At 36.7% G+C, this 15,035-nt stretch overlaps 3 protein-coding genes across 3 annotated transcripts in view; 1 reads left to right on the top strand and 2 right to left on the bottom strand.

Annotated features, from left to right (window-relative positions):
• LOC127438874 (CD276 antigen homolog) overlaps positions 1–152 on the bottom strand; it is a 60,463-nt gene extending 60,311 nt beyond the window's left edge. Inside the window, exon 1 of the mRNA XM_051694790.1 lies at positions 9–152. Within this exon, the coding sequence (XP_051550750.1) occupies positions 9–16 (8 nt within the window). The 5' untranslated portion in view covers positions 17–152. The remainder of the gene's footprint in view (positions 1–8) is intronic.
• A 1,949-nt stretch (positions 153–2,101) lies between these two features.
• On the top strand, positions 2,102–4,472 carry LOC127439057 (uncharacterized). Its single transcript, XM_051695087.1, has 5 exons — positions 2,102–2,203; positions 2,325–2,651; positions 2,871–3,038; positions 3,190–3,305; positions 3,734–4,472. Exons 1-5 carry the CDS (start codon positions 2,179–2,181, stop codon positions 3,869–3,871), a joined length of 774 nt encoding a protein of 257 aa, XP_051551047.1. The 5' UTR covers positions 2,102–2,178; the 3' UTR covers positions 3,872–4,472.
• An 8,613-nt stretch (positions 4,473–13,085) lies between these two features.
• Positions 13,086–15,035, bottom strand: part of LOC127439008 (semaphorin-3D-like) — a 91,866-nt gene continuing 89,916 nt past the window's right edge. Inside the window, exon 18 of the mRNA XM_051694975.1 lies at positions 13,086–14,432. Within this exon, the coding sequence (XP_051550935.1) occupies positions 14,022–14,432 (411 nt within the window). The 3' untranslated portion in view covers positions 13,086–14,021. The remainder of the gene's footprint in view (positions 14,433–15,035) is intronic.

Below are 15,035 nucleotides of genomic sequence, written 5' to 3'. Positions count from 1 at the left end.
AAACATACCTGACCATAATTGTGTCTCAATTTTATTAATTTCAATCGCAAGATTTGCAGTAAATAAAAGATGGGTTGGACTTCTTCTCATAATGTTGAATATCAAACTAAAATAGAGCATTACCGCCACCTACAAGCTGGAGAGACTCGCTAAGTCACGTTTTACCAAAGATTTTTTTAAGCAAGTTAGTCCACTCGGCGGCCATTTTTTCTTCTCGGGCAGCTATTTTAATTGTAAACAAGAGGCATACGAGTGCAGCTCCTATCTACTTGAACGGGGAAAGACAGAAATCGCAAAAACGATTTGTTACGATAAAAGACCATAGTTTAAATCAGCAGTAAAATCTGACAACACTGGTATCATAAATTCTGCTTCTTTACCTCAGAATGCTTTACACAATTTCCAGGCTTGAATAGCTAATGCGCATGCGCATGCTCGAATTGACGGACATGCGACGTCTGTATCTAAAAGGTGATTGGCTCTTTTACCTGTAAGGCGGGACTTCCTTTTCTGCATCCGTTGACTGTTGGGCGTTCTTATTTCTCCATTCATTTTATTAGAAGTGGGCCGTCTCTGCTAAATAATCTCTGGTTTTGCTCTAGTGAATAATTCTCGGGGTAGGAATATTTTTGTCAATTTCCGTATAGGTACGTACCTTAACCAGTTTGTCCCATTTTATCTCAATAAATAATAATAATAATAATATAAAATCCTATTAAACATTTCCACCATATTTGTCAGGGGAAAAACAGAGACTGTTGAACACACATTGACACTATTGGATAATCACCATGGAACCCATTTTAGGCTTTCAGCAAAATGTACACGGTAAACAGTAAAAAAAAAAAAAAAAAAAAAAAAAAAAAAAAGTGAAAGAGAAAACTATTCATCAAATGACAAAATGTAAAAGTAATGTGCAAAAAAATGTGTGAGAAACAGGCCTCAGATGGAACAATGTGACCCTTTTCTGCTGATGCTTGCTTATCTGCTTTGTATGTTTTCGGCACTGTCTTGAGCACAAAATGTACTTGATAAGAATGTAGTTCTGTAAGCGAGAGGAAACAACCCCATATATGGAGGATTAAGAAAGTTCAAGGAAAAGGGTATAACCAGCCTTGTGTGACAAGAAGCATATAAACCCCTTGCTTGCTTTTAATAAATAGAAGAACTGCTTGTGACATTCTGTGTCCGTGTATTTCTTCCCACAGGTGAATTCATCTCCTGATCGAAGAGTGACTGCGAGGAAGGCAGAATAAAGCATCTGAATTGTATTTTACTAACAATATCAAACCATTGTTTTGGCCAACAAATACTGTAATTAATCATTTGTAAACATTTAAAACATGTGAAACTTGTCCTGACCTGACTTTTATGAAAAATACCTTTCACAGTTCTTTGTTTTTATCTACCTTCATTATTTAGTTGACTCTTGCATTAATGTAGGGTATTGTGGTTGTATTCATTTCTTTATCCAAGAGCTTAACCTGATGAATATATGACATTCAATGCCACTAAAAGTTGGACTTCCAACTTGGAAAATTGTGGGGGAAATCCACGACTGCTTTCTCTCTCTCCAGACGGGTGCTCGACCACGCCCTCGCCTCCACATATACCCTTTTGACCGCAAGCAAATATGAATTTTTATTGATAAAAAGTTGCTATGATTACGTTTTCTTCATGAGACTGACCTGACTAGTCTGCTTTGTTTTTGTTTTATTTTTTTAAATTTTTTTAATTAAATCTGTGAAATGGCCTGTACTTATTACTTTTCGATCGGCTACTTTTTCCCAGTGTTTTCTGTTCAATCCTTCAAAAAAAACTAATTCACACCAGTTTATTATTGTGAGATAATCTATTTCAGATAAAAGGCACATAAAAACAAAACAAACTTTGGTTGGTTACTTCACGTGTCAGTCAGGCGGTCATTTAGGTGTTCTCTACCTGTCTAAGCAGGTGGTTCTTAGCCTACAACATGGACAAGACCTTTTGGTCAACATAACATTACTTATGAAGTAATGATAATGATGGTTAAAAACAGATGTGGTCAGAGCCAGCTTGACTTCCTCTGCATTATGTGAGTAAATCTTTCACTCTCTTTGCTCTGCTGCAGTAGAGTTCAGTGCTGTTTAGAGGAACTTAGGTATCGATACATTCAAATACTTTGTTTACAGCTACAACATGAGGATGATGCAACTTCAGCTCTGTGAGTAGCTTTGTTCATGTGCTTTGTAAAATGTATTTAATCTATAGCTTATATGGTTTTACAGTTGTTTGGCAGAATGATGGTTTCAAGAAGATACTTTTTATTGATTTTTATTTTACAGTTCTACTCATATGGTGCCAAGCTGCGGAGACTTTCACTGATCAACTAACAGATTTGGGACAAAATGTGACAATAAACTGTGATCTCAATGAAAATGACATTTATTGGTTTGTGTTGAAACTATATTCTCCTGTTTTGGTATTACGTTCTTTCTCAATCTCAACAACTCCTTTTCACTACAATGAAAGATTCAGACACAAATATTCAGTGCAAACTAAACATCGTCTTTTTATAAATGACGTCACCATTGATGAGTTAGGAGTTTATTACTGTATGAACACAGACGCACCTCCAAAATTTGGCAAAAGCACAAGACTACACATTATTGGTAAGTGCCCATTCAGTGATCAAGTCATAATGTGATCAGTATGATTGATTGTTTATATATTGATTATTTATGACTACTTCAGTTTTTAAAGACACGTACTAAATGTATTAATTTCACTCTACATCTGTTCTTTGAAAATACACAGTCAATGTCAATAAATGAAATATACTGACACTAGCAGTACTTTCTGTTAGTGATACCTTCATTCTTTCTTTACAGAACCAACTCAACTAACTGAGTTTGATGAATTCCAGAATCATACAGTATTAATGTATATTCAAAAGAATCAGACAGAAGTCAGATGTATTCAGCAGAATCAGTCACCATGGCAGACTCTTACACTCATATCTGCTCTGATGAATGGTGTTCTGCTCATTGTGGTCATTGGTGAGTTCTTGTCTTGAGCTTAGATAGTCTTTAATATACAGTAATATCTGTAAAAATATGAACATGATTCTCCTACCTGTAGGTGAAGTTGTTATTGGAATTAAATATTTAAACCATGATGTTAAGTTGTGTCCAATTGTTCCATTCTTAGGACTATTAAAGGCTTTTGTTGTTGGAAATAGAAGATCTGCAGAACACTCCCAACAACTTCACAATACTGATCTACAGCAAACACAAGTTATGTCTCAAAACATTAATCAGTTGCAGGTAAATAATATGAAACAATAATTAATACCATTTCTAAATACCATCCATTCATCCATCAGTCAATTTATCATTCAATCCATCATTTCATCAATCCATCCATCCTTTCATTCTTTCATCCATCCATCCATCCATCCTTTCACTCATTCATCCTTACATCCATCCATCCATCAATCAATTTATCATTCAATCCATCATTTCATCGATCCATCCATCCTTTCATTCTTTCATCCATCCATCCTTTCATTCTTTCATCTATCCATCCTTTCACTCTTTCATCCATCCATCCATCCATCCATCCATCAAACAATTTATCATTCAGTTCATCCATCCATCCATCCATCCATCCATCCAATAGTATTGTTGATCATTTTGGTTCAGGCACAGCTGCATCATAAATGCTAATAGTAGTTTCCCCATTGCTCTTTCAGTATGCTGAGGTGGACTTTTCAAAGCTGCGTAAAAATATCCCGCCTTGCCAAGCCAACTGCACCTATGGTGCTCTAAAGCTGCCAACATCTCAAACCGAAGTGTACTGTACAACTGATCAAGTTAAACTGACTTCATAGTGTTTAAAAAAACAAACAACTGAAACTTTGTGGCTCTCCGAGTGCACATGCTTAAAAGTGGGTTAAATGTGTGCACTGCAGTGTGGTTTGGCTTGCTTCAGGTGTTGTAACAAAAAAAAAAAATAATTTCCCTTTTGACAAATACAAAAAAAAAAAGTGTTGCATGAGAGGGTTTAAACTTGAACACAGTGAAGAGTTTTATTCTTTGACCTTTGTGTTGTTAGCAGTGCTCTTGATGTTTGTGTTGTGCCATTTTAAGAAGTATTTAAGGGATAGCTGACCCCTCCCCCCCCCCCCAAGAAAAAGACAATTCTGTTATCATATACTAGCCCTCATGTTGTCCAGTGTAATTTTCTTTCTTCCGATGAACACAAAAGGAGATGGAAGGTTCACCATACACAATTTGAGATCACAGTCTCAGTCACCATACACATTCATTGCAGCTCTTTTCCATACAATGTATGTGAATGGTGACTGAGGTTGATTTTCATCATTTTAATTTTTTGGTTAAAAAAGGATAGTTCACCCAAAAATGAAAAGCCTCTCATAATTTACTCACCCTCATGTCATCCCACATGTGTATGACTTTTTTTTTCTTCTGCAGAACACAAATAAAGATTTTTAGAAGAATATCTCAGCTCTTTGATCCTCACAATGCAAGTAAATGGTGACCAGAAGGTCCAAAAAGGACATATAGGCCGCATAAAAGAGTATCATTTTATAATTACTACACAATATAAAGTATTTGTAAAGCATTAGTTTATAGTTAATTGACCCTAACCCTAACCTGACCTTTGCGATCGGATCATCCGAAAAGCGTCTTATTACAAGCTGTAAAGAGGGTCTAAAATGATTGCAGCCAGAGCTAGGGAATGCTGTACCCACCCACATTCGTTTCCGCAGTAAGACCCCCAGAAAAAAGGTGGATAGTAAGGACATTTTCACTAATGATGCTTAATAGGCACTGAATTGTCAAAATATCATTTAAAGTCAACAATATAACATTACATGCTCTTTCCTATTTCAGATTTTTAATTTTTTTGCCATTTCATCACTGTCATGTAACCGTGGTGACGTGCTGGCTGTTTCAAGAGCGCGCGCACAGACTGTAGCGAGATTTTTGGACTTTCCTTCTGGAATCGGATTAAATTTAATGAAATATTTATAGTAGGTCCACTGGTGAAACTGAATTAAAGAGTAATTTTAATTGGAAATAATGAGAACAAGTCTGCTCATAAAGCTTAATAGGATGGAAAATGTTAAAGTGGCATTTGAGCAGTTAGAGGAGCTATTTAATAAACTGTGGATTTTCCTCTCTCACTATTATTCCTGTACTTTAGTGTTTTTTTTTTTTTTTAAGCTTTAGTATCTGTTTTGAGCCTTTGTGATTGAGATGCTGTGGAGATTTCAGGGCCAAGTTTTCAGAGTAATAGATCATTAATAAATGTTTAATTAGGCATATACAGTTCTCACTTTAGATTAGGTCACACATAATGCTTAGTTAGCAATTAGTCAATGCTTTTTTTGCGATCTACAGTATATATTAAGAAATAATTGCTTTAATAGTATGTGTTACTAAAACAGTAAAAAATACATTGTTTAAATGTAAATCCAATTAATTACATATTTAATTTCATTATTTACTATTAATTAATGCCATGTTCATGTTAAAAACATGATCAAACTGCCTATAAATAATAAATCATTTGCTACAGTGAATATAAACAAATAACTAACTATTTGTATGTACTGTAGCTTATTAATGTAGGAGCAATAGTTTATAAATGATCAATTGAGTATAAACTAATGCTTTACAAATACTTTATACCGTGTAGTTATTATAAAGTGTTACCCATAAAAGTAATCCATCCATACAGTCCAGTAAATCCATATCTTCTGAAGCGATATGATAGATGTGGGTGAGAAACAGATCAATAGTCAATTTTTACTATAAATCCCCACCTTTGATGAGCCCCAACCAGTAGGTGGTTGAATGTGAAAGTGAAAGTCACTTCCATACCAGAATGTGGAAGTAAAAGTTAAAGTGTATATTTGCAATAGAAAAATTACTTACATATTGATCTGTTTCTCACCCACACCATCATATTGCTTCAGAAGATATGGATTCAACCACTATGTCGTATGGATAACTTTTATGCTGCCATTATGTCCTTTTTGGACTTTCTGAGTTCTTGTCACCATTCGCTTGCATTGTATGGACCTACAGAGCTGAAATATTGTTCTAAAAATCTTCATTTGTGTTCAGAGAAGAAAGAAAGTCATACACATCTGTGATGGCATGAGGGTGAGTAAATTATAAGAGAAGATTCATGTTTGGGTGAAATATCCCTTTATCTCAAGATTTTATATGAGTATTATATTAAGGCCAGAAATAATTAAGTTCATGGACATAAGAACACCACTCCTCTGCTTTTTATGGCTTCTGCTGTGAATATATGGAGTATATAAGAAGTCTGTTTTTGTAAATGTACATTTAAATGTAATCTGGTGTAAAAATGTAATCTTATATGAAGTCATGCTCTAATTTTTTTATATTTCAGATCTGGCCATTGCCAAAATAACAACTGCCAAATAATTCAAAAACTGATGTATTACTGTTTAGGGAATGACTCACTGTTGATAAACTGAATGTTTTAACAAAGTTTCCTGTTGATTTAAAGTGTCGTGAAATCCCCCATTTCTGCACAGGTCTGTGATAATCACAGTTGTGTGAAATGCATAAAGAGGTGTAAAATTTTGCTGAAATGAAAATGTGGAGTTGGGAGTAATGTCCAGACACTTCTAGATTGTTAATCTGTGGAGTTACAGCGCAAACACAACTCACAAAAATGCATGCATCATATACAAAATAGACAATACAGGCCCTATAAACCATTTAAAAGTTTACAATACAATCTAAAAATACATGCAGTTCATTTTGTATTTGTAATTTAGTGCATAAATAAATGTCAAGCCATTTGCAATAGTACTAGAATCTATAGTGTTTGGATTGTCTATTTCTGCTTTAGTGGGGCCTTGATCTTCCAGAGAAGCATCTTATATTACAAACGTATTAAGATAAAGTGTATTTATTTCATAATATCTATTCAGTCTGAAACGGAAAACCGTTGTCCTTATCTAGCAACTTGTTAACAACATACTTAAAAAAATAATAAAAAATAAATAAATTGGCTTTAAAATCAGACTACTGCCTGAACAGCTCTATAGGTCCAAAGGTATGATTAAGTGATACATTTATTATTTTTTATTTTAAACAAAATCAATCGAACTGAATTAACATGTAAAATTGACAGCCCTAATTTGAAATTTTTTAAAGTAATTGATGAAACTCAAGTATTTGGTATAAATGGATGACACACTATTGTTACTGTAAATATTCAAATTATATACCCGCATGAAGCTAAAAAACAATTCCCCTGAAATTTAACTCCAAGGTGCAAATACCGCCCTTATTATATGTATTCTGTAATATTATATATATATATATATATATATACAGGTTTGGGGAGCAACGGAATACATGTAACGGGATTACGTATTTAAAATACAAAATATAAGTAACTGTATTCCACTACAGTTACAATTTAAATCATTGGTAATTAGAATACAGTTACATTCAAAAAGTATTTTGATTACTGAAGAGATTACTTTGCATTTTATTTATATTTTAGTCCTTTCAGATGGAAAACATTTATACATATAAATGATGCAATCCAAAGTGCATTTGAACAGCGGTGAAACACTTTCTTATGAAGTGTTACATTCATACGAGCAGACAGAGAAGTAAGTTTGGAGCAGAAGAAATGGAAATAATCCTTGTGTAAATTGTCAGCTTTACACTAAGCTAAAATGCTATTTCTAGCCATTTTACATGCACATGTTACCAGGCACGATCATATTTTTTATCAAGAAAATTCACATTGGATCATAATTTCTTTTTTTCTAGTAAGACCTTTGATATTAGGGCAAAAATCATATTCTTGATAATAATTGTTGTATTGTTTTCCTGTAAAAGAATATCTAAAAATCATTAAAACAAGATCAATTTGATTTATCTTGTTTTAGAAACAACACTGCATAAGATATTTAGGTTTTTCAGAGAATGTATTTTTAACATGTGTATTTTGTCTTACTGTACTGGCAGAGTTTTTATAGTCAAAACAATGAAAAAATCTGCCAGTGCTGAAGAAGTAATCCAAAGTATTTAGAATACGTTACTGACCTTGAGTAATCTAACGGAATACGTTACAAATTACATTTTACAGCATGTATTCTGTAATCTGTAGTGGAATACATTTCAAAAGTAACCCTCCTTTTTTTTTTTACTTCTATGCTGTAGTGTGCCTGTAGGCCCAAACTATCGTAGGTGTAAATGAATGGGTTTGACATCCTGTCTATGATGTGACTCAAAATGTCTATGATCTTGATTATAGACAATGGTCTATAATCTTTAACTGTGCAAGACTTTAGTGCTCAATCGCTGCTCTGATCATCCTGTATTTAGTTTATTGTTAATTCTGCTCTAAGTAATATGGTTGTCATGTACCAGTTCATATTTTTATGAGCAGTAAAGGAATGAGTCTGCACACCTGAAGTTTAAAACCACACTACTGCTATAGCTCTAACTGCACAACAGCAGTTCAAGTTTGATTAAAGTAACATATAATTGCTAATCAGGCTTTGTTTGCACAGCTTTGTCCCTCTATGGCAGAGGGCAACACAGAAAAAAGTGTTAAGCAGAAACTACTGAAATGTTCCACTGGCTTTGTCATTTGACAAGCAGTGACCTATGTCTAGCCTAGACTAGAGGTTTCACCTTTAACCTAGTACAGAGTTTTCGCTCTTACCTGGAAACATTCATTCTTTTAAGACTAGCAGTCAGTTGTTTGAAATACCCACTCATTCTTTGTTACTCACTTGAGGTTGGGGACAAAACATATTTTAAATCTGTGTTTAGTAAATTCATTTGAAATGGATACATTTGTAGATAAATGTCTCAGCTAACAAACCATGTAAAGGAACAGGTTTTTCAAAAAACATTTTTTTCCTGAAAACTGAGCATTCACTTCATCTTATATCTTACTGTCATTTGTGTCAACTCCGTCAGACACACTAAAAAGCATGCTATTTTAATTCGATCCATCCAAAGAGAGTGTAAAGTCTTTAATTATCCAATAATAAATAAGTGTTCAGTAAAGGAGTTAAGTGATAAATACATTCTATAAATTTTACGTTCTCTCCATGTTTATTACTGTATTAAAATCATGCCCAAAAAAAACAGAAAAACAAATGTTGATGGAGTATAATGACTCTCATGAGCCGTCAGACTTTCGCGAGCTTACAGTGGGAAACTCTTAAGGAAAAACAAAACAATAAATGTCCTTCGTCTGCCACCATAGTAGAGAGTGCTTGCCCACAATTCACCAACCAATGCATCCTCAATTTCAAGGACACATCCGGGTAATTTACTGTGTTCTCAGTACATGCATTCTTGAGGATTGGAATCAAACTTCGGCAGTGGATGATGACGTAGAACGAGTCTACGAGAACGTAAGAACTCAAAAGAATGCACATTGAGATTCACCCATAGACTTACAACAGAGACTATTTAGCAGAGACGGGCCACTTCTATTCAAATGAATGGGAGAAATTGGAATGCCCGGACTTGCTAGAAAGACTTCGCTTACATTGACGGAATGTCCAAACGAGCCAGTGGAATGTTGGTGAAACTGTCAAAAAAATTCAAAAGTAAACAAGCCCACATAAGGTATTTAATCTGCAGTTTTGCACCTCGATAAAATCAGCGGGAAATACTGTCAATCAAGGACATTTCATGTTATTTGAATATCCTAAAATAAATAATTATGGCTTTGGTAAAAACAAGGTCCGCTAAGAAATCAATGAACCCAGAATAAATGTGTCAGGTGTATTTTGTTGATTCATGTCTTTTATTTTGAAAAGTTTAGTTCCTGTTCCCTAGTCATGTGATGTCTTGTTTTCCCTCCATGTTCATGTGTCATGTTTTCATTAGTTTATTGTTTAATTATCTTGTTATCAGTTCTGTTTGTTCATTGGTTTATGTTCTCCCATGTCTTGCATTTAAGCCCTCATGTTTTCATTGTCTAGTGGTCAAGTATTGGATGTGATCGTAGATGTTTAAGTCAAGCCACGTTAATGTCAAGCCATGTTTAAGTCAAGTCAAGCCATGTTCATGTTCATGTTCATGTTCATGTTCATGTTTATGTTTAGTTTAGTTCACGTGTAGTCAGGGTTATTGGTTCTCACTTTGTAAATAAACTGCACTTGGGTTCTTCATCTCATCATCGTCTTCATCATTGCCATCATTGTCAGCAGCCAACAACGTTACAGAATACTTGACCGAACCATGAACCCAGCAGTTCGGCTTCTGCGCCTACGTCAGGGGACTCGTCCCCTGGAGGACTATGTGGAGGACTTTTGCGATCTGGTCTTCCAGGTGGACTTTAATGAGGTTGCACTCAAAGACTGTTTTCGGTTTGGACTGAGTGAGCCAATCTCCATTCTGATGCCAAGCGGTAAGAGTACCCTTACCCACGCTCAGTATATCGACCTCGCCCTGCAGATCATTGGTTCCACGTTCACTTTGGAGGAGGCGGATGCCGAGCCAGAGGTCCACGACATGGCCGCCGCCGAGCCGGAGTTCCACATCATGGCCGCTGAGCTAGCGCCATCTTCTGCTCCATGCCACGTCACAGCAACGCCTCAGCCTGCTCCATGCCACGTCACAGCAACGCCTCAGCCTGCTCCATGCCACGTCACAGCCACACCTGAGCAGTTGGACCTGGAGATGGTTCCCACCCTTATACCCACCCTTCGTTCTCCTGAGCAGGCAAGGGGAACTTTCGGCCCTCCGACCCTGCCTGGACCCTCCGAGCCCTGGACTTCGCCTTGGCCTGTCAGTCCCTCGACATTGCCTCAGCTCTGCGTTCCCTCAGCTCCACTGCGGTCCTTCAGCCTGTCGGCTTTGCCGGGGTCCCTCGTCCCTCCGGCTCCTCCTTGGTCTGTTGGTCACCTGGCTCCGCTTTGGCTCTCCGATCCTCTGGCTGTGCCTCGTCCCTCCGATCTGTCAGCTCCACCAGGGACCTCCTTCCCTACAGCTCCACCTTGGTCCTCATTCCCACCGGCTCCGCCTCAGTCTTCCGATCCCCCAGCTCCGTCTTGCTCCTCCGAGCCTCCAGTGCCGCCTTGGTCCTCCCTGCCATCGGCTCCACCCTGGCCCTTCGAGTCTTCGGCTACTCTCCGGGCACCAAGTTCCATGGCTCCACCCCCCCACGGACTTTGCCTTGGTCCCATGCCCCTCGCCCTTTCTCGCCATGCCACGCCCCACACCTCAAGACACCCCCCCCTCAGCTCCCTACAGAACTTTGAATTTATGTCATGTTTTACGTGTTTTGTTTATGTGTTGGGGTGTCAGGAGCCACCCCTTAGTGGGGGGGATATGTCAGGTGTATTTTGTTGATTCATGTCTTTTATTTTGAAAAGTTTAGTTCCTGTTCCCTAGTCATGTGATGTCTTGTTTTCCCTCCATGTTCATGTGTCATGTTTTCATTGGTTTATTGTTTAATTATCTTGTTATCAGTTCTGTTTGTTCATTGGTTTATGTTCTCCCATGTCTTGTATTTAAGCCCTCATGTTTTCATTGTCTAGTGGTCAAGTATTGGATGTGATCGTAGATGTTTAAGTCAAGCCACGTTAATGTCAAGCCATGTTTAAATCAAGTCAAGCCAAGTTCATGTTTATGTTTAGTTTAGTTCACGTGTAGTCAGGGTTATTGGTTCTCACTTTGTAAATAAACTGCACTTGGGTTCTTCATCTCATCATCATCTTCGTCATTGCCATCATTGTCAGCAGCCAACATCGTTACAAAATGTTATTCAATTACACATGATGTGGAGCATTATATGGTTTCATAGTGCCTAACAACTTACTGATAGCAAAAATAATTTTGTATTAATGTGTTATTTAATAAGAATTGTTTAGACTATTTATGGGAAACGCTGGACTATTACTAAGTAGCACACTTGCTTGACAAATGACAACTACAACTTACTACTTCAATTTCCATGCAACCACAGTTGGGGGCGCCATTAAGAAAGTGGAATTCTTGCAGCTGTAATGGGAATTCCATAGGCACATCCCATAAAGACCTCACAGTAAATATGTTCAATACTTTGACTTTAATACTATTTCACACACAAATGTATAAAAGAGAATGCTGTACATACAATAAACCAACAAACATCAGGCACTAAAAATTAAGAAACTAAGTTAAGCTTTTGTACATTTAAGTTGTAATCACAAATGTGTCACTGTCAACAGAACAATATGGCCAACATAAATAAAACTCATACATAAAGAGATTATTGCTGGGTTGTAAAAGACTGTAAAATGATGTAAGTGATATGCAAGAATCAAAGTGTGCTGCATTTCTATTCACTATACAAGCACACTATTCAGCATTCAGATCAGATTGTGAACACCAGATGAAAAGGACCAACTATGATGCACAGCTGTCTTCAACATCCTGTCTCTTTAAAAGCGTATTGTTTAATCTCAGATACATAACTAATATCTGTGAAATAATGTGTTTTGATCACAAATGAAAAAGAGAAGTATGTTCTCTGCCTAGCTTGAAGAACCTGTTCATTGACATACAAATAACATACAAATATTAAATCTAAAATGCACAGGTTAAAAATCTGCTTGTGCTCTTAATAAAAGCAGTCAAAAAAAAAAAAAAAAAAAATGACTTCCTTTAGGTGTACTTTTGGTATATGTTGAATACATAAATTCATACAAAAACTTGAATTCAGGTCATATTTCACCCCAAAATCACATTTTGCATAATTTGAAAGAAGCCTATTTTTAGGGCAGTCAAAAATTCTGATTTATTTATCCAAATTCTGATTTACTGAGACTTTAATGCAAAAACAAATTTGTTAAACAGTCAGTACTATAAAACATGCTGCATCAAATGTTTTACTTTTGTAAATCGAACTGGCAATTTGAACCAACCCTGAACCAATTTCAGATTTAACCATGAAGCAATGCCACAATTTTCCGTTCAGTTGTGAAGGAGAAGAACAAAGGCAGGAGAATTCTGGAAGACATTTTCATGGCCAATGAAGATAACTTACAAAGTATGAGCACTGTATGATCTTTGAGCTATTTTGTATTATCTTTCCCAGATGCATGGACACATGAATATATCACACATACTGTACACACTACAGAGTTTAACAAGCTGCTAACTTTAGGAAAGTCTGTAAATGAATAAATGTAAATGTCACTGTATTCAGATGGGTTTAATTTGCTTTTCTTTTAGAGTACATACAGTATGTCATGCCATAAAACCAACATATATTTACTCAAGGATGTTCTCAGGAAAGAGAAGAAGGGATTGTTCTTGGAGAGGAAGGACACTTATGAAGGGTACATCCTGGGTTGCGTAAGTGAGTGGCAAGACAAACTTCCTGTGAACATGGAGGCACCTGCTGTTCTCAGAACATACTGTATGTTCAAGATACATTTGTTGACTGGGGAGAGTGAAAAATCAAAGCAAACCCTTCAGAGTCCTAATATACAGAAAAATCAGTAGAATAATAAAAAAAAAAACATTAATTAGCCCAACATGCCAATTTTTTTATGACCGGAATCACTTGAGCGTACGTCACATTGCAATCACGACATCTTAAGTAGGAACTAAGTAGGACTTGAAAGCAGCACTAATAAACAAACAGCAACAGATTGATTATTAGGCAGGAAATGTAGGCAAAATCTTATTATCTGAAGGTCCAATGCCACACAGCACGAATTCATACCAGCGGCACAGCTACAGGCTGAGCAACTGGTTATAATACAGGTAGAGTTCGTAGCTAATGGCTAAAACAGGCTAATGCTGACAAGGTAACTAAGACCACAAAATAAGACTTTGTTAAAACACATAAGAAGACTAAATGAAATTTAAAGAAGAAAAACAAAGCTCTTAGCCCTTTGTTGTTTTGCTAACAGTAGCAATTGCTAGCTGCAGGTAGCTGAAAAGTGCCCTTGGCCATTAAGCAATAAACATCCAAGAGTCTGTTGTTGTACCTCAATCGAGAGGCTCATGAGGTGGATTTTGTCGGCGGACTCTTGCTTTATGGTTTTCAGACTCTTGTTTCCACTTTAGAGTACGGAGTTTTTGCTGTCGTCGTTTTTCACGGTACCAAAGCTGCTCGCAGTACTCGTCTGCCGTTAGCCCGCTAACTCCCATTAGATGGAGTTCTTTGTAGCTTCGCGGTGAGGCTGCATAATTTCCGGCAGCTCCAGAGTCCGAGGTACGAATGTTCTGCACTCTAGGCATGTGGTTCTGGGGGATGACGTTTAGTTTGTAGCGGGCTAATGTGCGGGAGAATGAGTGTTCATAGGATATGCAGAGATACAGGCCAGTGTTAGCAGATGTTAAGCGCTGAAGGAGGAGCCCACGTTGCATGTGAATGAGGTTTTCTTCATCTGGAACCAGCTGAAAGACAGAAAAGGTTTTGCATAAGAATAGAAGTTAAGAGGCTCAGTCTGTTTTTCACTCTCCTCTCTGGAATTCTTGATTCGGATCGGTCAGTCATGGTTTTCTGTGGTCAAATATGTTTGTTTGATGAGCACTAAGCTAAAGCAATAAGCCACAATGCTGTGCTAACAGTAATTTAACCATGGGCAAGGAGTCTTCCTAGGTACGACGCAAACTTGAGTGGCATTTAAGCTTTTGAAAAACTGCGGCAAGAGCACTATGATAAAAAACACCAATGTTAATTATTTTATTTTTTATAATTACAATAAACAATTCTTCTGCCAAGTCATATCCGTAGCTTGTTATCATAACTGTTGGTTGTATGCAGTTGTTAAGCAACATAGCTTAAATGTGTGCGCTTTTACAACAGATTTTACAACGGATTCAAACACAGCTCATCCAATCAGAATTTAGCGTAGAAACTACCAGTTTGTAATGTATAACTGATTTCCTACATAGCTGTGCTTTTTAATGTCTCTCTTATTGCTACACAGCCTCCTACATGGCCTAATAAAATAATTTAGATGCAAATCAACATTACAAGTCAAATTATTTATTTGG

This window comes from Myxocyprinus asiaticus, chromosome 50, assembly GCF_019703515.2.
Source record: "Myxocyprinus asiaticus isolate MX2 ecotype Aquarium Trade chromosome 50, UBuf_Myxa_2, whole genome shotgun sequence".
In the NCBI taxonomy this organism is placed as follows: Eukaryota; Metazoa; Chordata; class Actinopteri; order Cypriniformes; family Catostomidae; genus Myxocyprinus; species Myxocyprinus asiaticus.
This window is presented reverse-complemented; position numbering and strand designations above follow the sequence as displayed.